At 46.0% G+C, this 20,207-nt stretch overlaps 3 protein-coding genes across 13 annotated transcripts; 2 read left to right on the top strand and 1 right to left on the bottom strand.

Moving 5' to 3' along the window:
- Positions 1-380: 380 nt before the first annotated feature.
- Positions 381-13,772, top strand: SLC37A4 (solute carrier family 37 member 4). Of its 11 annotated transcripts, none has more exons than XM_053367086.1 (11): positions 389-819; positions 3,235-3,351; positions 5,337-5,791; positions 6,705-6,937; positions 8,334-8,577; positions 8,835-8,993; positions 10,116-10,201; positions 10,383-10,496; positions 11,236-11,301; positions 12,245-12,383; positions 12,467-13,772. In XM_053367086.1, exons 3-11 carry the CDS (start codon positions 5,644-5,646, stop codon positions 12,631-12,633), a joined length of 1,356 nt encoding a protein of 451 aa, XP_053223061.1. In that variant the 5' UTR covers positions 389-819; positions 3,235-3,351; positions 5,337-5,643; the 3' UTR covers positions 12,634-13,772. The 11 variants fall into 11 exon arrangements, with proteins under 11 accessions (XP_053223069.1, XP_053223061.1, XP_053223062.1 ...); XM_053367088.1 differs by having other exon boundaries at positions 396-487; XM_053367093.1 differs by having other exon boundaries at positions 396-487; positions 3,235-3,312.
- A 147-nt stretch (positions 13,773-13,919) lies between these two features.
- TRAPPC4 (trafficking protein particle complex subunit 4) lies at positions 13,920-17,831 on the bottom strand. The gene is made up of 5 exons (XM_053367103.1): positions 17,599-17,831; positions 16,299-16,473; positions 16,074-16,177; positions 14,999-15,125; positions 13,920-14,328 (listed from the first exon to the last, which is right to left on the bottom strand). Exons 1-5 carry the CDS (start codon positions 17,771-17,773, stop codon positions 14,250-14,252), a joined length of 660 nt encoding a protein of 219 aa, XP_053223078.1. The 5' UTR covers positions 17,774-17,831; the 3' UTR covers positions 13,920-14,249.
- A 15-nt stretch (positions 17,832-17,846) lies between these two features.
- RPS25 (ribosomal protein S25) lies at positions 17,847-20,004 on the top strand. The gene is made up of 5 exons (XM_053367105.1): positions 17,847-17,957; positions 18,078-18,173; positions 19,088-19,271; positions 19,742-19,839; positions 19,943-20,004. The coding sequence occupies exons 1-4, from the start codon at positions 17,955-17,957 to the stop codon at positions 19,834-19,836; spliced, it is 378 nt and encodes a 125-aa protein (XP_053223080.1). The 5' UTR covers positions 17,847-17,954; the 3' UTR covers positions 19,837-19,839; positions 19,943-20,004.
- The last annotated feature ends 203 nt before the right edge of the window (positions 20,005-20,207 follow it).

Raw genomic sequence — 20,207 nt, forward strand, 5'->3', positions numbered from 1 at the left:
GCTGTCAGCGCAGCCTTTGGCTGCCTCAAAAGGCTCGTCGTTACTTTTTGGCGGGAAAAGTGATTCAAACTTGGAAGGCCGCCGGTCTTTCAGTAGTGGGAAGTGCGCGTGCGCTGCAGCTTGGCTTGGGACTGAGGCCGACGGGTAAACAGGTAAAGGAGGCCAAACACGGATGGCGACCCTGCTTAGAAAGAGAAGCGTTACCATAGGAAACTATGCGCGCGAGGGGCAGGGATTGACCGGAAGCTCTTACCTGTGTCGACACGGCCAATATGGATTGGAGGAGCCCGGAGAGTGGCGTGCCCCTTGCCCAATAGCCGAAGAGAATGCTTTCCGCAAGGCGGAGCTTCAAGCTGCGGGTCGCTGAGGAGCCACAATCAGGTTAGCCCACTTTTCCCGCGGCTGGTGCAGAGGAACCACCGCGGCCGGTTGGTGGGCTGGCGGCGGCGAATGGTCCACGTCCGGCTTGGGCAAGCGCCCTTGAATTGTATGGGCCCAAGGTGCCCGGGCCGACGTTGATGGGCGCCCGGAGGCCTTTGGGAGCGGGAGGGAGCCGCTGCGGCGAGCGTGATAAAAGTTTCTTCCTGCGTCCTCGCAACCTTTTCTTCCCTTGTTGTGTGGATCTCTAATAAAGGGTCACCCCTGCCGCGCCGCTATCCTCTCGGAGGGTGAAGGGATGGGGCCACGGCGCTCCCCTGAACCCGTCCACAGGCGGAAGGAGTGGAATGCGAATAGCCTCCGCCCGGGGTCGGGGGACCCGTCCGGTCTCTTGGCTGCCTCTGCCAATTCAATTGCCTTTCCTGTTTGGCTCCGTGTGGGGTACGTGCCAGGCACCCCTACAAACACCCGAGACTCAAGATCCTGCCGTTTCTTGATTTAGCTCCATTTCTGCCTAGAGCACGTCACGCGGGAAGGTGTTTTATATTACGCGGCATTAAAATTCGTTACTTTAGCCAAATAGCATTTGGCACCTCTATATGACTCACGATGTTTGTATTTCTTTTAATACTGATTTCAGCATTGTACTTTTTAAAATTGTTGTACTTCCCGCGACCGCATGATGAAAAGGGGGTAAGAAATTGGATAATATTTGGATTATTTGTTTTCACAAATACAAACTTATATATGGAATTGAAGAATAAAGGGAGTGCAGCTCCTAATATATAGCGCCATTCTCCAATCCCAAACTTTTAAAATTCAGACATTCGCTTAAAGTATACAGAATTATCTCAGGCTAAAGTTGAACTGTTAACTCCACCGTAACTATTGCCTCCCTCCCCTTATTAATTATTAAATTAAACTTACTAGTCACTTGTAACCCAAAGGGTCTCTGAGGAATGTAAGTTGGAATATATATATGTGTGTGTATGACAATGGCACACAGAAATACAGAAATACATTACGTTGTATACTACATTAATATTACAGCACAGCGTATTAGGAAAACACACAAACCCCCATTTGTTGGCATCTGTCTGTCTCAAGAGACAATGAAAGAGGTCACCATCAGAGATAAAGTCAAATAGTTGGAGAGTTACAGCACCTACTGTGGCTGTAGAAACCAATACGAGAGAGACATGTTTTATTGCAGGTGGGGTAAATGAAGGCACCTGGTTTTGCTGCTGTACATGCATCACAGCGTTTCATGACCTGACACTCTCCAGGCACTGCAGTTGTCTGCAAGGGTTTCCATATGGCGAGGTTAATGTTGTCAGCCTTCATGTCACATTTGCAGACATCTTTGTAATGCAGAATTGGTCTGCCAGTGCCAACCTAGTGCCTGAAAGCACATCCTTGGGGATCCTGTTCTACTTAGGAAGAGACACTAATAGGCAGCTGTTCACACAGAGTTGTCTTCATTATAAAATGTAATGTAAAGTATCCTGTAACACAGTCTTAGTTTTAGATAGTGGTGTAACAAGTGACTAGCTAAAAATTTTACTCTGAAAAAGTGTACACAATAGCATTTGCAACCATGTAATGTCCTTGGCCCAGTCCTCCAGCTTGGCTGACTGCCCATTGCCGGCAGTTACCCAGTTGTAAAGTTATCTCTGTTAATTATTCTTTGGCCTAAATTCAGTAGAGGGAAAGCTCCGCTGACTTTATCAGACTTGTATCAGAACCATTTTGATGGACTTTCCTTTATTGATTTTGCTTGCTGGTTTCCAAGCCCTTTTAGGCTCTAGAAAGTCATACTGTTTAAGTAAGATATGGGATCTCCTTCAGAGGGCTGTGAAAAACTGGGATAAATGTGACCATGCTCTTATCACACTTGCTCAGGACAAATGTCTGCAAGCTGCTTCACTGTGTCCCAGGAATAAACCCTTCTAAAAAGCAAGTAGCTGGGGGAGCTCATAGGACTTTCAGCTGAATCTTGGATCTAAGATCATTTATAATCTAAAAAGAGTGGTATGATCCTAGCTAAAAGGAGGTGAAGTTTAAAGGACTTCTTGTTAAGGACCCTTGAAATTGCAGGACTCTGTAGCCCATTTATAATTTTAGGTGGTCCCACATCTGTGCGGGGAGTCTGAGTACTGCCTTGTCCATTTCAACTTCATTCTACTTTGCTCTCTACTAGCTCACTTTTCCAGACAATTTATCCTTTTGTTCCAAAGTCCCTGTGAGAGGACACAAAAATGGCAGCAAACTACAGTAGTGCTGTCCAGCAACACTGCAGTGAAATTATCACATGTCAAAGCAGATTTTAAATCTTTGAATGAGATTTATTCTTGGAACTCCTTAAAAGAAGCAAGGAAACTTTTTTAAAAATGGGGGGAGACATTTTTCAGCTCATGGACAATTGTTTTGCAGAGAGAACATATCAATGGTGCCCAGAGCAGGAGGCAAAAAGCGTGGAACAACAGCTGTAACTCTTACGTCTGTACAAGAGGCTACATTTCAGCAGCCAGCCACAAGTTACCCATCCTTCCATCCATGCTAGCAAAAGGCATTATCACAGTTCAGGGACACATTCCAGCCACACAAAAGCACTTGAGAAGGGTACAGAGCTGAACCAGTTAGGAGAGTGGCATGAGGGCTGGGTAGAAAGGCTTGGAGGGTTGCATTTGGCCTCAGCTCAGATTCCCCATGCTGTCTTGGGGGACTTTTACTTTGCCCCATGGCATATGTGCTATGGAGTGCCACAAGAGTTTCATTTTTTCTGTTGTTTAAGAAGAAATTTGCAGAGCAGTTGCTAATATGCTGTTTACACTCCGCTCTATCCTTTTCATACAGGATTCATGTGAGACAGGATGTTCTGAGCAGGGGAATTGCGGTCTGCCATGGACCAGACAAATGCTAATAAACTTAACAGTAATAAGAAGAGGGCCAGTTCATCTAATCAACCGCATGGTGGGTGTTTCGTTTTCTCATCCATTCCTCCTACTGTAATAGTTTGCACCTTGGGGATGTCTTGGTTAGATGCAGCCTTATGCTGGAAGCCCAGATGGCATCTAGCACAAGCTTTTCAGCAACTTGGGCTGATGCACCTACTGCACCTGGTAACCATTGTCTGTGACCTGGTAACATCTAACTTGGATTACTGCAACACTTCTAGGAGCTGCCTTTGAAGACTACACATAAACATAAACTGATGCAAAATATGACAACTAAATTTATTGACTGGAACGCACTGCATGGAATTGTGTCTGCATGTCTGTCTAAAACTTACTTTTCTGTTTTCATGGAATAAGCTGTTTTGGAATATTAATGGTGGGTGAGATTACTCTAGTGCTTGGGGTACCTGTTTTTTGCAGCCCTGGTTCTGTTGTGGCAGGGGACAGGCTGTTGAGCAAGTAGAGCTGGCCTAGAAACTAGCATGTTTATCAAATCCACAGAAGCACAGCATGCATAACTTTAGGAACCTTAGTCTGGTGAGCAGAGTGCCCTAAGGTACCTGAGAGGAAATAATAGAGACAAAGCCTGAACTTTTCCAGAAAAAGGAAGCGTTAATTATCATAAAAGGCAAATGGCAAGCAAAATTATGGAAGGTTTTCCTCTTATGGGCAGTCCCTTTAACGTGAGATATATTAAGATATGGCATGCCCCAACAATCTAATCTTCCAGATGTGTGCTTAAGATCTTTCTATCTGCCCAAGCCTTTTCTGACTGAACTTTTCTGTTGTCATTCATATCAACTTTATTATTCTTGGCGTACATTTTATACTTATCCTTGTTTTTTGTACACCACCCTGATATTTTATAATGTGAGTGCTTTATAAATAATTAAAAATAGGGGGAGAAAGCTTAAAGGGAGATGGAGGGCAAAGGTGGACACAGACAGAAAAAGATGTTTCAAGGTTTCTGCCAAGCTATATGGGGCAGGTAAAACAGGGCTGAGTCGAAAGCGGGTTTGCAAGCACAGCTGATCAGTCCTGTGCATATGGGCTTTTGAATCCCAAGAGTAAGCTGATTGTCTGGTCTTATGAAGCACTGTTTATGGGACTGTGTTAGTACTTTTCTGGTTGTGCCTTTGCCTGCATGGTTTGATTTCAAACAGTGTGGGCAAAAGCAGTTCATCTAGTGCTTTAAATTGTTTTGGATTTTAATTTTATGCTGCCTTTCTGTATTTTATGCTTTTATTTTTGTGCTTTTACATTTATACGCCTTGATGTTTGTATTTTTGCTCTACATTTAGAAGCTTCCTTAGGAATTTTGATAAATTGAAAGGCAGAATAAAAGTCTTCCAAATTAATAAGCTTGGTGGTCCACCCTGGAAATACAGTAGAGGGAAGTGTTTGGTTTTTAATTCACTTGCAGTATCAGGGCCATCACTCAGTGGTAGAGCCTCTGCCTTGCATTCAAAAAGTCCCAGGTTCAACCCACAGCAGCCTGAGGTAGGGCTGGGAGATACCCCATGCCAAAACCTAGAGAGATTCTTGCTGCCTGTCCGTGTTGACAATACTGAGCTAGATGGACCCATGATCTGACTCTGTAAGGCAGTCTGCCTATGTTCCTGCCAATACAAGAGACAGCCTTCTTGCCTTCCTGATTTTGACAGAGCAATCCATCAGTGTCTGCGACTGCAGGATAATGTCTTTATAGCTTTGCACCTTCTTTCGGGAGCAAGACACTTTTCCTAGGAAGGGTGGTGCTAGGTAGACTGCCCAGCCCATAGGCAGCTTGCTTCTGCAGCAGGACTTAGTTCCTATCAAAGATTATGCTGTAGACCTGATTGAGGAAGGCATTGATTCCTCCCCCCCCCCCCTTTACTCCATCGTGCTATTTGAGTTCAGGGGTCAGAGTGTAGTGGGAGTGAGGAAACCCTTGTTAATCTTTCTACTCGGAAGACAGCTCTGTTTATCCCAGGCTAGCGTCTCTTGTTTGTTTCACTGTAGGTGGATGGATTTATACTGAACAGTGTGTCCAGCCATGTTCCCGGAGTTAATTATTCTCCAGAAGGTGGCCGTGAGCAGAAAAGAGAGCAACAGCGAACTCCAGCAAACCTCCGGGCTCAGCAGAAACCCTGGCAAGCGCCTGCCGCTCAAGTGCTCTGACAGCTGCTGGTTCCCTGCCTCTCTCTCTTCTTTCTAGCACATTGGTGCCGCCACCCCTCTTCTCACATTTACTGTAAACTGGGATCTAAAGGCAGAACTGCTACAGGCACCTTCTCTCCGTCCTTAGAGGCACAGCTCTGAAATCGCAATGGCAGGAAAGGGCTACGGCTATTATCGGGTGGTGATATTCACTGCCATGTTCATTGGCTACACCCTGTACTATTTCAACCGAAAAACGTTCTCGTTTGTGATGCCTTCAATCATGGAAGAGATAAGCCTCGACAAAGATGACTTGGGTAAGAGCTTTCTTCTTGGAGGGAGATGGTGCATGCAGAACATGTTTGTGGTGCTCAAAAAACTTTACCCTGAAAATATTTTCTTGAGATTTTGGGGGACTTCCTTTCTTTGTGCTTAGGGATTCAATTAGAATTCAGCTGTTGCTTTGCCAGGGAACTTCTCTTTGGAAAGAGGCCAGTCACTTGGAGGCCAATTTGCAGTTCTGGGACTGATGTTGAAAGGCTGCTAGTTGGGCTTCTCTGAGTACTTGCATTTTCTTTCATTTCCAGATAAAGGCTGTCATTGTTGTTTTGCTTGTAATCTGCCCCCTTAATGTCCACTGTGAAGAATTGCATCACTTCTTAACCTGATGTTACAGTAGTGCTAGTATTTATTTGTTCTTATGCTATGGTAAGCCCAATGCACCGTAGTTAAAACTATTATTAATAATAATAGTAGAGCAGGCGCCTGCCCCAAGGCGCTTACAATCAATAATCCAACAAAGGAAAGGAAGCAGAGGCAGGAAAGGCATAAAAGTACATAATGTTTATTTCCAGTATGAGTACTTCGAGTTATTTTCACTAGGATATGGTGACTAAAGGATTATGCCAGACAAAGGGTCTGTGGACAATTGTTTACCCACAAGCTGGAAGCAGCTACAATAGATCAGTCTAAAGCCTGAGCAATATATTCCAGTTTGCCTAGAGAAGGACAAACATGGCCTTTCCTGAATGTAGACTTAAGCTTGAGGTAATAGATAGAAGGGCTCCAGAATCTATAGAGCCTCTGTGCCGTACCTAATCCTAATACTGGCTAGCATTTTGCTTGGTTTAAGTACTACTGTCAACGAGGCTGAAGAGTTCATTTGTGACCAAGTTCCTTTGGCATAACATGAGCATGGCATACCTATCTTTGGGTTCTCATCCAATGCAGGTCTCATCACCAGCAGCCAGTCTGCAGCTTACGCCATTAGCAAGTTCATTAGTGGGGTCCTTTCTGACCAAATGAGTGCCCGATGGCTTTTTTCCTCTGGCCTCCTGTTGGTGGGCTTAGTCAATGTGGTCTTCTCTTGGAGCTCTACCGTCACCGTCTTCGCAGGGTTGTGGTTCCTCAATGGGCTGGCCCAGGGCCTAGGGTGGCCCCCATGTGGAAAAGTACTGCGCAAGGTAAGTCTGTGTGTGTTTGTTTGGTTGTTGTTGTTTGTGTGTGTGTGTGTAGGGCATGCTGCTGCTTCCTGAGATGTTCCTAGCAGCAAGTTTCCAGCAGGGGGCCCTGTGCCAAGAGAGCAATCAGTCGAAATCCATTCTCCAGGGCAATGGAAGCTGAGAGCTGCAGGTGGCAGCAAGCGGTTCTGGTAGCTTTTGTTTAGTGACTGTTTCTGTTGCTGCTGGTCATTAATGCCAGAACCTCACTTGCTGTTTTCCTGTCCCAGGCTGCAGAGATAGAGGCCTTGCCACTTCTCTCCGCTCCCAATAGGTGCCATGCTTCTGGTGAGCTTTGACTTGGCAGCGGTGGTGGGAACTATCAATCACAACCCATATCATATTTCACTTTGAGATATTCTTGGGCAGCTGGCACCCCTGTTGCCCCCAGCAGCAGCAGCAGCCTGCCCAGACTGCCTAAAATATGATCAAATGACGCTGAGCAAGTGGGCCTTGCAGTGGAAAGTGTTTTCTGTGTTGGGCTAGGCATTCTGTACCCAGGAAGAGCTGGTGCGCAAGCGGCATAAAGAAGTAAGAAGAGCACTGTCAATCAAATCAAAGGCTCACCTTGTTCAGCACCTGGTTTCCTATAGTAAGCAACCAGCCACCTCTTGGGGACATACAGTAAGCTGGACAGGAAGGCAAGAGCTGTTGTTCTCCAGCAAACAGAGGAAGAGGATGCCTCTGATTCAGATGGCAGCATATATGCCTCATAACCAGTAGCCTTTGATAGTGCAACATCCAAAAGGAGAAGGGGAAGCTCTCTGGGGTCCTGGCAGTAACATACAACCCCCATTGCAGAAAGATTGGGGGCTGCAAGTGTTTCTGGGAGCAGTAAACCCCCTTATTCAAATCTGTAAAATAAAGGAAGATTATTGGGAAGTGTTTTTGACCAAGAGGCCACTCCTGCTCCTTTTGTCCCACCTTCAGCCTGTGCAGAAGCCTCTGTCCCTCTCCCATTCCAGGCAGCCCTTTGCTTATTAGCTGTGCAAGACCCTCTGCTTTTTTGAGCTGCCCTTGGTTATCTCCTGTTATTTTTGAGAAGTTGTTCAGACTTAATTGATTGTATCTTGTTTCATTTTCTGCTGATGTATTTTTTATACTGTAAACTGCTTTGGGAGCCCTTCAGCTGAAAGGTTTTGGGAACTGTGTTTCAAGAGGGGCAGTTTGAGATGCAACTTGGGGGACTGGTTTGCGTCCCATTGGTGACTCCAGCAAAATTTTGGCCATCATTGTTCATGACCAGCCTGGAGGCCTATGGAGCAGAGTTCTAAAGTCACATGAGCCTTCCGTATGCATGCCGGGCCCTGGAATGGGGACCTGCCCCAACTCATGTCCTTTCTCTCTCCCTTCTGTGTAGTGGTTTGAACCTTCCCAGTTTGGGACTTGGTGGGCCATCCTCTCCACCAGCATGAACCTGGCAGGAGGGCTGGGCCCTATTGTGGCTGCTCTGATGGCGCTGAGCTATGACTGGCGCACAACTCTGGCCCTTTCCGGCTCTGTGTGTGTGGTCGCCTCCTTTGTGTGCCTGCTCCTGATTAAGAATGAGCCCTCGGACGTGGGACTGCCCAACATTGAGCCTGGGCCCAAGAAAGGGAAAAAGGGTGAGTGTTTGGGAGGTGAGAACTGGCTGAGGTGGGACAAAACAGCAGAACTGCCTGATATGACCTACTTTTGACCAAGCTGCAAAGTGGAAGGTGTAGAATCTGGTAGGGCAGGTAGCCCTGACAGGGGATTATAAGAGTCAGCTCATGGAAGCCTCCAGTGAGGATCAATGGGAAGCCAAGAAATTCTCCAGTACAGTCAAACTTTTATGAGAGCTTAGCTCAAGCTCAAGTGAGTAATGGTTTCTTCCTTGTAGGCTCCTCGGCAAATGACAGCACACTGGCTGAGCTGCTGCTTTCTCCATACCTTTGGGTCCTGTCTACCGGCTATCTGGTTGTCTTTGGTGTGAAGACATGCTGTACAGACTGGGGGCAGCTATTTCTCATCCAGGAAAGAGGACAGTCTGCACTTGTGGGTATGAGACACCAGCCCCAGCCTAATGTGTTTTCCAGAGCTAGTCAAATCCTTGTGGCAGGCAATTAACCCTACCCTTGGAAATGTAAAAGAGTTAATTGTGTGCCAATGTCAGTTGGGAGTTACCAACATTATTCGCTTGAGGGCTGCCTCTGAGCCCTATCACTGCCCCCTTCATCGTGAGGAGGTGAGAGATGGTATCTTTTCCCTACCTTGAAAAGCAAAGAGAGGTGAGAGGAAATTGCAACTCTGTGTGCTTCTCCTTTTGCTGCTATATTGTGCTTTTCAAGACTCAGATCAGCAGGTAAACAGAAAGAGAAACAGAATAGGGGGAAGGGTTGGAGGGAAAGGGGGCTGATCTGGGAGGTAGGTGCAGGGGTCAGAGAAAAGAGAGTTTGATCTAGAAAATGAATTCTCTTGAAATGGTTTAAGTTTGGTTTTTTCCCCCCACAGGCTCACTACCACCACCAAATCACAGGTCATATCTGTCTCCATTGACAGAATTGTAAAAACTACAGACGCAATGTTTTTCGTTGCTGCCATGATGCAAAAACATGGATCAAAGACATGGATCTTTGTGGATCCTCGTTATTTTGACAGGATCTTCTCAAAACCACCATAGATCAGATCACCTCTGGATTGTTGTTGTGGTTTTTTCCATTCTGTGTAAAAATCACAAAGATCAATGAGAATCCATTGCTTGATTCAATGTTTTTGAAGTACTGGAAAGCACTGGATCTTATTTTTCCAGTGTACCCCTCCCTCATTTGTCTGAGGAGAAATAGTGACACAGGTGAGAGAAGAAACTCACCTGTGTGAGCCCACACACACCCCTTGCAAAATTTCAAATATGCACACAGGCCTAAAAAGATTGGTCTCCCATGTTCTAACCTGCTACTGGCCATTCTCAATGCCAAATATTGTTTGTTTCCTGAAATATTGTTTGTTTCATGGTGGAAAAATATATGAGAAACTGCTTTCAGCTGAGAAGTGTTAGTGCAGCAGGCAAGAAACTGTTGGCCTGGCAAATCCCTCATTTCCATGTTCTGCAAGGAAGCAGAATTCCCATGTGCAGATTCTCCCTCTAGTGTAAGCTGGCTTCTATTTGTTGTATACCCTGTAGGAAGTTCCTACATGAGCGCCTTGGAAGTTGGGGGCCTGGTTGGCAGCATTGCAGCGGGCTATCTTTCAGACCAAGCAGTGGCACGGGTAAGTCACCCTGTCTCTTGTAGTACAAAGGACAGCTACTCCTGGATGTCTGTTTCAGGCAGCCTTCCAAGGCAGTTGGTGAATGTTAGTATGGACATAGGTAAAGGAGGGGCTTGGCAAGGCACAGGTACTGCTGAAGTTGTTGGCCGTTTTAACACAAGGGCATCCTCATGTCTTCCAGGTGGGCCTGTCAAATTATGGGAACCCTCGACACAAACTTCTTCTCACTATGATGGCAGGCATGTCGGCTTCTATGTACCTCTTTCGGGTCACAGTCACAGCCAGCTCTCCTAAGGTAAGCCATACAAAAGCAGTTTGTTGCCACAGCTCAAGTTAGGTGAGACAGATACAGTTCAGACAGAAAGCTGATTTACAGCATCACAATGTGATAGAGGAAAGGACAAAACTGTTCCCATGCACAAGCAAGGACTATTTCCTTATTGCAAGACCTGATCGGCTCACAGCAACACCTGCTTCCGGAGTACTTACTGGGCATGTAACTCTCTTGACTCCTTATGCTTTTTAGTAAACAGTAGCATATCCCAGGAGAAGGATTTCCACAATTGAAATGAAGTGTAACTTCTGGGGCATATGTGATGTTCTTTGGCTTTAGATCCCTTAGAGTGAAAGTTTCTTGGGACCCTTCCTTTCTGGGCTTTTTACATTCACAGTCCCACCTATTGAAGCTATAAATTTCGCGGCTTCGCCAGCTTTGCTCTGCCTTAGAGAAGCAGTCAAGGGAATTCCCCAGTTCCAAGCAGAGCATCACACGAGCCGATGTGGTGTATTGCCATTGATGGCAGAAGTAGGACCCTGTGGTCCTTTAACTCCCATCAGCCTTAGCCAGCATGAGCAATGGCCAAGGATGATGGGAGTTGTAGTCCAACAACCTGTGTATGGCCACAGGCCCCGATCATTGATGTACAGCATTGAAGGTGGTGGTGGTGTTTCTGAATGGCAGGCTTTACAATTATTGCAATGCCTTTTTCTTCTCTCTTTGCAACTTGCTCATTTTTTCCTTCTTTCTCTCTCAGGAAAGCGACTATTGGATTCTAGCCCTCCATCCTCTTTCTAACCTTGTGGGCTTAACAGAACACGAGGTCTATATTCTGCTTTATCTTTATCCTGCCTTAGCTTCCCATATTTTGCTTCTCTGCTGTTATTCTGTGGGGTTTAGAACCTTGAAGGAATGCAATAAACGTCTAAAAGAAACCAAAGCATTGTCTGTTCATGCTGTCAGCTGCTTCACACATCTGTATCCTAACACGTGTACTTCATAGGTAGCAGCTTTGGAGCATCTCCCTATGGCAAAAGGGTAAAAGTAGCTTCTGGGATGCTTAGGGCAGGAGTAGGCAACCTAAGGCCCGGAGGCCAGATGTGGCCCAATCGCCTTCTCAATCCAGCCCACGGACGATCTGGGAATCAGCGTGTTTTTACATGAGTAGAATCTGTCCTTTTATTTAAAATGCATCTCTGGGTTATTTGTGGGGCATAGAAATTCATTCATATATTTTTTCAAAATATAGTCCAGCCCACCACATGGTCTGAGGGACGGTGGACCAGCCCATGGCTGAAAAAGGTTGCTGACCCCTGGTTTAGGGAAACATGATATAATCCTCTGATTGTACTGATAGATAATATTGCCCTAGACATGTTATCAGACCAGTGTGCTAAAGGTTTTCATTTCTACAGTGATATATATTTTAAGGACAGTTTCTGGGGTACTGTTGGAATTTGTGCATCTGCAAACAGTGATTTTAAAGCCCTTACTGACATCTAACCCCATCAAATGCTCTTGCACAACCTTTGCTTTCTATAGAAACTGCTGCTCATGTTCGTTGTTAATCTAATTAACCAGATTGCTAACCAACAGTTCCCCTTGACTCCAGAAAAATGGAACTAAAGCTCTCACAAGTATAAGGTATTTCTTAAGTGTAGTCTGAAACACTACCTCATAGACAGAGATCCAGGTAGCAAGCTGTACGGTAGTTGGAATTTTATTACCCCCATATTCTGACTTTCTTTTTGGCCTTGTTTTGTTAGTTATGGATCCTGCTGTTAGGAGCTATCTTTGGATTTTGCTCTTATGGGCCGATTGCATTGTTTGGAGTAATAGCCAATGAGAGTGCGCCGTCAAACCTGTGTGGAACTTCTCACGCCATTGTTGCACTAATGGCAAATGGTGAGTTTAGTCCTTCCAGAAATTGAGGGTGGCAACACATTCTCTCCCCCTGCCCTCAAGTGACCTTTTCTTTTCTTTTTCAGTTGGAGGGTTCCTGGCTGGGCTACCTTTCAGTACCATCGCCAAACACTACAGCTGGGGAACAGCCTTCTGGGTAGCAGAAATTACCTGCACGGTCAGCACAGTAGTGTTTTTCTTCTTGAGGAACATCCGCACCAAGATGGGCCGTGTACCAAAGAAGGCTGACTAAAGCAGAGTGGTGGCTTGGCTGTTGAAGGAGCCTCCCACTGCAACCATGGGTTTTAAAAAAGTACTCCAACAACTATTAGATCAAGGCAGAACTAAGCTTTGACAGTGTATCCTGGACCAGGGTAAAGTTTTCTGTTAAAAAAAAAAATATCACTTTGCTGCCACCTCTTTTTGTTCCTTAAAATGGGAACGGCCAGAATGGTTTGGACCTAATGGACCCAACCCTATTCTGCTTCTCCCTGGCAAAGGCAAGATTTGGCAGCTCCACCTGTATTAGCCTCCTGATGATCTCACTGGCAGCCTGCACTTCTTCCAAATGTGTTGTAAGCAAGCAGCGTAAGGACTCATTTCCCTGCCTGGAGAGAGGGGGTCACTTTTCTACCTCCATCACCTACAGAACACTTCTCTTGTGTATTAGTGCTTAATTATTCCCTTGATTTCTTCACCTTCCAACATTCAGTTAATTCCGAGAACTCTCTTCTCAAACAGTCTGTGGTTCATTGGGGTGTAACTGAATTGGAGACATTCACAAGAGGGAAGGCTTCATTCCTTAATCTTAGTATTTGGGGCTGTAGCTAGGCAAGGATGGACAGGCACGTGTACCTTACTAAGCATATAGACATGCAAACCTCAGAACTGGGCCCAAATGTGTCTACCCAAGACTCTTTCATCTGGTCCCCTGGATTCTTCCCCAGACCCCATCCCTACATCGTTTTCATTTTGCAGAATGTGTTCTTGAACTCTTATAATGCTTCTTCCTTACATGGATGGAAGAGAGAAGGGGATGTGTGTGTGTAGAAACTAGTCTGCTGTACAAAAGTTAAATTTACATGAGTTATCCTCCTGCTTTTGCCTCTGGCCGTTTTCTACTGGCATGTTGCCAGCAAGGGAATGCAGCCCTCAGACTGATGTAATTAGATACATGATAATGAGGAATGTAGCATTTTGCAGTTTGCACTGATTAGAACTTCCCTGGACACTTCTGCAGACATTTTAGGGGCCTCTAACTATAATTGCCATGAGGAGCTGATAATGCAGACTAAAAATGGACAGTTTTATGTGAAACTGGATTCCAGATCTTGTTCATTGTTATGGAGTGTACACTGACGGCAATAAAGACAATAAAGCAGAATTAACCTATGTTCCTGTGCAGAGGCCTCTTCCTAAATAGTATTACTCCACTAGGCAGAAGCCCATAGATATTTGCAATTTGGTTCAGGCTCTTACCCTCCCTGGATGCTGAATGCCAGATAATTCATTCCCAGCTCAAGAATCAAGTCCTTCCTCTTCCTTTAAGGAATGCTTTATTTACATTTGCAAACATACAGTGCTTCAGTTATAAATTAAAAGAATACATTGCAGCAGACATATATGTACATGCACCACTATTGAAGGAATGGTATAGCTCTAATGTTTCCTTTCAGGCTGCCAGCCAGCTTCCTTTAGCAGCAGCCAAGATTCAGCACCAACCACATCCACTCGACAGCAATACTCCCTGTTCTGTGCTCTGGAATTGCAGTCAAGGTGGCTACGAACAGATGGTTGGTCATTTGTCTGACTCACATTTTAGTTGTTATTGAAAAGTCCACTGGGTGACTGAAGTGGGATAAATCCACCCTACAATCCTGGCCCAAAAGGCCCTGCTTTCTCTGCTACCTCCAGCGCAAGCTTCAAGTTCTGATCAAAGAGCTCACATCTGAAATGGTGAAACAAACACAAGAGAACTAGAACATAACCACACTGGAGCAGGTTTAGAACAGTAAGTCACCCATTTTCCATTTTATTCTCAGTCTGGGATGAATGTCTGAAAGAAGTGCAACTGTGTGATTCAGCATTAGCAACGTATGAAATACCATGTCAATGCAGCCTGAAGATCAACCATGGGGACCCTCTAGATGATGTTAGACTACTCCCATCAGTCCCAGCAAACATGACCTGTAGTCAGGGATGATGGGAGCTGGAAGGCCCTTACAGGCTTCCAGGTCCTGTTGTAGATGCTTCTGTTTGCTCTCCTTGATAAGCTTAACTTCTTGAATCAACACTGGCACTGTGGAAAATGCCCCCCAGGCATGAAGTGTTCAGTAACATGTCTCAGTGTGAGGGCCTATAACAAACTGGAGGCATGCAGACTTACTAGCCCTCGTACACTATCTAATGTGACGCTACCTATCTATTGTGATCACACTCCACAGTTGTTCATGGGATTTGCCAGCATCCCAGGTAATAAACTGAGGGGTTCAGGAGCCAGGAGGGCTTTTCTCTCTTGTAATACTCATGTACATTGATTTCTAAACATATGGTGGGGGGAATCAATTTTAGTAAAGGAAGGGTTTGTTTTAGTGTGAGAATGTGCATTTGATCTCTACCTGATTGGCATCTCCAAGGAGTAGAAAGGATTTTTCAGAGCAAAGTCTGAATAAATCTCATAAATCTTGCGCAGAAGGGAATCTATTCCAGACTGCCGTGGATCAGCGAGCACCACAAATTTTATCCCTGAGGATATGAAAAACAGAGTTAGAGCATGCCACATCCAAAGCAACACATACAACTGGCTCGAGTGATTTTAAAAGGCACAAAAAGGTTCATTCCTTGTCATTCTTCCTCAATAAAGGCCCTGCAAGGCAAAGGCAGATATCAAATGCCAGGTACCAGGCAGATGGAACAGCAAAGGAAGAGAAAGCTACCTATTAGCTACCAAGGTTTTGTTGGTTTTAAAGCCCTACACAACTAGGGACCAGGATAGCTAGCAAGCTCCCAAGGACACCCTGCAAGTCGTTCCACCATCACTGGATTGCCACTTGGTAATGCGGAAACAGGCCTCAGTGATGGTTCCCACCTTTTGCAATGCCTTACCTTGGGAAATTTATGGAGACAGTAATGATATTTAACTGCCTCTTAAAACATCTGTTTACCCAAGCTTCGTTGGACTCCTGACTCTTACACTTTTAATTCTATTTTGTGATACATACTTTTGTTTTTAGGTAACTTAACTGATTGGGAGTTTTTTTGTTGCTTTTTATAAGCTACTACCACTACTACTACTTATTATTAATAATAATAATTACATTTGTATAATGCTCTTCACCTGAAAATGAACAGTTCACAACATAAAATTGCAAAATAAAATTATAAGAACACAAGATTAATAATAATAATAATAATAATAATAATAATAATAATAAACAACTCCCTGGGGAGAGACGATTATTTGATTAAGCGGTATGAACATTTTATTTTTTTATAAACCACTTGTGATTTTTATATAATGAAGTATACATAATAGTTATTAAACATTTGTCTTTTACCACTTCTACACAAAGAGTAGCACTTCTAGGAACATCCTCACTGAATGTCGCTGCAGAACTTTACTTGCTCAAGTGGGGACTGCTGTCCATACTAACTAAAGGTCAAGAAATGCAGATATTATAAAAGAAGCAATACCTGTTAGAGTCTGAAAACAGTGTAGCTTGAAAGTGTCGGTCTCTAGCATCTCAATTCCAGAACTCCCCTGCTCGGGAGACAGTTGGGACCCAATTGCAAACAACCTGCACATAAAACAGAGCCCCAAATTGTACCAACTGATAAAGTGCCTTGCCTATATCAAAACCAATCAACCCCTCTCCCTTTTCTGGGTTCTGGCAAACATCTCAGCCACCCCTGACTCACGAGTGGAACATGGAGGCCAGCATGAGCTTCTCATTGGATGACAGACGGGGGCGACCAAAGCGGATTGACACTGGGTAGTTGGCTGGGTTGCCCAGGAACTCCAGCACATCCCTGCCGTCACCAGTGTACCTTCCGTTGACATCAATGCCATTGATGGCAAGCACAGCATGGCCCACTGCAAAGAAGGGAAGAGGCAGTCACCACTCAATACCCCCTCACCCGGCACTGGCAAGCCTTCCTGCATCAGTAACTCCCCTGTTTCCCTCACCCTTAGGAGCTCTGCCAATCAGTGGAGTAAAGGAGCAAGAACAGCTCCAGTATACAATGTACACAATGTCATATCCTGGAGCAGAATTTGCCAGTGACATAACCTGAGATGGGTGGTGGATGTTAGGTCTGACCAGGTTCAGCTTGGGATCCCTGTCTTAGGCAGGCAAAGCTTAGCCAGTGAACATCTCTGAGCCAACCTGAGATCTTTGGATTTAAGGTGGTGTGCTAAATAAGTAAACAAGCAAATAAATAAAACCTTTGGGAGGTGGTCAAAACGTTTTACCATGAATGTCACAGCTGAGGCTAAAAACCCTCATAAACAGAAGCATAAATGTATTGAAAATAAATTATCAATGACCATCAAAACCAGCTGCTGGAGGCAGCCACCATACCCTGCCTAATGGTAAGGGGGTCAGAGAGAGTCGCTGGTGGGACCCAGTTCCCCCTCCCCGCCGCAAAAAGCCCAATTCCCTGATCCCTTGTGAGCCACCCTTTGCCAGAGGAGCCTAATAAAGTGGACATGGTTCAGGTGTGCGCTGCCACCGAAGCTTTTTCAGCTCAAGGGGCAGCTGTCATGGGTTCTGTCTCCCCTTCAATGTCCAAAGGCAGCGGAGGCACCAGAAAATAATTAAAATAATTAAAAAATAATAATAATTTATTATTTATACCCCGCCCATCTGGCTGGGTTTCCCCAGCCACTCTGGGCGGCTTCCAACAAAACACTAAAATACAATAACCTATTAAACATTCAAAGCTTCCCTAAACAGGGCTGCCTTCAGATGTCTTCTAAAAGTTTGGTAGTTATTTTTCTCTTTGACATCTGGTGGGAGGGCGTTCCACAGGGCGGGTGCCACTACCGAGAAATAAAAAATTCGCGAGTAGGTGGGGGGAAGGCAGAGTGGGGAAAGTATACTTATGCGGGGGGGGGGGGATACAGCGCGTGTTAACGAAATGGGGCGGGGGCTCCGCCTGTGTCGAAAGGGCCCAGCCCCCGGGGCCGCTCCTTTGCCGGCTGCTTCCCGCCCCTCACCGCGGATGCCGTCGCGCTGCCCGAAGGAGACAAGGACATGCTCGTCGTGCGGGCGCAGCACCAGCTCGAGGGGGAAGCTGAAGGTCTTCTCGGACTCGGCCCTCGGCGCGTAGTGGTCCAGCTGGTAGATGAGCCCTCCGGCCTTGTTCACCACGTACACGCTGAAGATGGCCATCGCGGCTTCCGTCTGACGTCACGCCGCTCCCGCCCAGCTCCCTGCCTGAGCATCTCTTCCGGTGCCGCCCCGGAAGGGACCCTCGGCTACGGGGTTTCCCGGCCTGCCCACACAGGCGCCTTCCTTTCTGGCCGGAAATCGCTGAGGGAGAAGCAGCGACGGTAGCCGCTCCGACTACACCATGGTAGGCCTCGAAATGCGGGGCGGGGGTGACTAGGCCGCTATTCTCTCTGTCTGTCTCTCGTTCCCTGCTGCGGTTCTCCTTCTCCTCATCGCTTTCCCCTCTCCCTTTTTCTCCCCGCAGCCGCCAAAGGACGATAAGAAGAAGAAGGACGCGGGCAAGTCGGCCAAGAAGGACAAGGACCCCGTCAACAAGTCCGGCGGAAAAGCCAAGAAGAAGGTGGGCCTGGGAGGGTCGTCAGAGCGGGAGCGCCGCGGAGCCGCCGTGCTCTTCTCCAGAGGCGCGTGCACGGAGGAGCCCCCCCCTCCTCCTTGGCACTAACGTGCCGCGTGCTCCGAAAAGGCACGTGGAGGACCGGGCCCGCCTTGCGGAGTGGTCTGTACCACATCTGGGGGCGGGCGAAGGGCCGTGCTTTTGAATGGTCTCGCGGGCTTTTTAAATAAAGAGGTTTTCCTTACTGCCCGATGTGCCGGAGAGCCGTCGCTATCTCCAAGCACCCCAGCCCGAAGTGGTAGATCGTCTCCTCTTGCAACGTATATGGAAATGCAAGATGTTATACGTGGTGGAAGTAGTCTCCGAAGCAATGTTGTATAGGCATATACAGATAGCTACATAAACTTTGTTCAAAATGGTGCTGAATTTTCCCCCCCTATCGCTTTCCAAAGGGTAGTCTGCTTCTGTGTTGGCAGATAGGAGCACTTGCAGATGGGAAAGGAACCTGTGGAATTGTATATAGCAGTGTTTGCCTACCTTAAGATTTGATGGTGAATTCATGTGGCATTGTGGTTAGAGTGACTAGGACTTGGATTCAAATTCCCACCTTGATGTGTGGGGTAATGGGATGGGGAGAGAACCGTGTGCAACACCTTCAGCCCCTTGGGGAAAATATGGGGTATAGAAATATAATACACATGTAGCTCTCCAGCATTTTGGACCACAATGTCCATAAGCTGCAGCTAACTGCAGTGCTGGCTGGGGTTAAAGGGCCGAAGCATCTGGAAGACACCAGGTTGGCAGACTGGTGCACATCCTTAAAACCTTACCAGTGTGAAGCCCTCAGCACCTTTACTCTTGTGTAAATCTGTGTCATTTTAAATCTTTAACTGCTTCCCCCTCCTTTCTTTCTTGAGCAGAAGTGGTCCAAAGGGAAAGTAAGAGACAAGTTGAACAACCTTGTTCTGTTTGACAAAGCTACTTATGACAAGCTGTGCAAGGAGGTGCCAAACTACAAACTCATCACACCTGCTGTGGTCTCTGAAAGGCTGAAGATTCGAGGCTCCTTGGCTAGAGCCGCGCTCCAGGAGCTTCTCAGCAAAGGTAACAACATAGCAAAATTCAGTGCCTCAGTGGAAAGGGCTGCCTGTGGCTACTTAAACCAAGGGTAGCCACCCTGGCGTTCTCTGGGTGTTTATTAGACTACAGCTCCCATTGTCCCTTATCATTGGCTACCCTTAGCTTATTTGGGGGTCACTTGATAGAAGCCCTACTTATCTCATGAATGTTTGTTGGAGTCTGTCTCTCATTTGATTGGCAATGGCAGAATACGGCGCTAAACTGGTAGGTAGCTGGCAACTGTTGTCAGTGCTGCGTGCATGAATACGGAATATCCCTAGGAGTACAACACTGGTATTTATTACAAAAGCCTCTACCTTAATTGTGAGCACTGTGATGAACAAGTTACAGCTCCACAGATTTATTTTTGTACGTATAGGAAGTTGGTTGGTATGTTGCTTTTAAAAGCTCTGCTGTTCTTCATATTGAACTGAACTGTCCTGTCCTTTTGCCAGGCCTAATCAAACTGGTGTCCAAGCACAGAGCCCAGGTCATCTACACCCGAAACACCAAGGGGGGTGATGCACCAGCTGCTGGGGAGGACGCATAAAAGGTGAGCTGCTTCTCAGTGCTGGCCGTATGGCTTGGTGGAATTATATCATGGCAGTTATTTAGCAGGCAAATGGTTCTAATTAATTTATCTGTTTGTTTTGCAGGTTCTTGGGAGGTTTTTTAAGACTCTGTAAATGACTAAAATAAAATAATTTCAACTCCTGAAGTTTTGTGTGGTTTTCTGCTCAGTGGAGTTAAGTACAGCTTTGTTTCTAATAGTCAGGGACCAGAGGCACTGAAAAGCCTTTACTCACTTTCATACCAGGCTGACCGGCAAGTGCATGGCTATGTACTTAAAAAATTATGCCCCGGGCCCATGACATAAAACATGCAGATACTACCACCCAGTCTTTGTTCTTACTGTGCCAA

This window comes from Podarcis raffonei, chromosome 15, assembly GCF_027172205.1.
Source record: "Podarcis raffonei isolate rPodRaf1 chromosome 15, rPodRaf1.pri, whole genome shotgun sequence".
NCBI classification, from domain to species: domain Eukaryota; kingdom Metazoa; phylum Chordata; class Lepidosauria; order Squamata; family Lacertidae; genus Podarcis; species Podarcis raffonei.

Excerpts from the sequence above, each read along its gene's own strand:
- RPS25 (XM_053367105.1), top strand. Across the intron at positions 18,174-19,087 it reads GCGGAAAAGCCAAGAAGAAG|AAGTGGTCCAAAGGGAAAGT; the intron begins GTGGGCCTGGGA and ends TTTCTTGAGCAG. Across the intron at positions 19,272-19,741 it reads CCAGGAGCTTCTCAGCAAAG|GCCTAATCAAACTGGTGTCC; the intron begins GTAACAACATAG and ends TCCTTTTGCCAG.
- SLC37A4 (XM_053367094.1), top strand. The coding sequence starts at position 5,644 with ATGGCAGGAAAGGGCTACGGCTATTATCGGGTGGTGATATTCACTGCC. Across the intron at positions 5,792-6,704 it reads CCTCGACAAAGATGACTTGG|GTCTCATCACCAGCAGCCAG; the intron begins GTAAGAGCTTTC and ends CATCCAATGCAG. Across the intron at positions 8,994-10,115 it reads AGGACAGTCTGCACTTGTGG|GAAGTTCCTACATGAGCGCC; the intron begins GTATGAGACACC and ends TATACCCTGTAG.
- TRAPPC4 (XM_053367103.1), bottom strand. The coding sequence starts at position 17,773 with ATGGCCATCTTCAGCGTGTACGTGGTGAACAAGGCCGGAGGGCTCATC. Across the intron at positions 16,178-16,298 it reads CTGGCCTCCATGTTCCACTC|GTTGTTTGCAATTGGGTCCC; the intron begins GTGAGTCAGGGG and ends TTTTATGTGCAG. Across the intron at positions 14,329-14,998 it reads TCCTTGGAGATGCCAATCAG|ATGTGAGCTCTTTGATCAGA; the intron begins GTAGAGATCAAA and ends TCACCATTTCAG.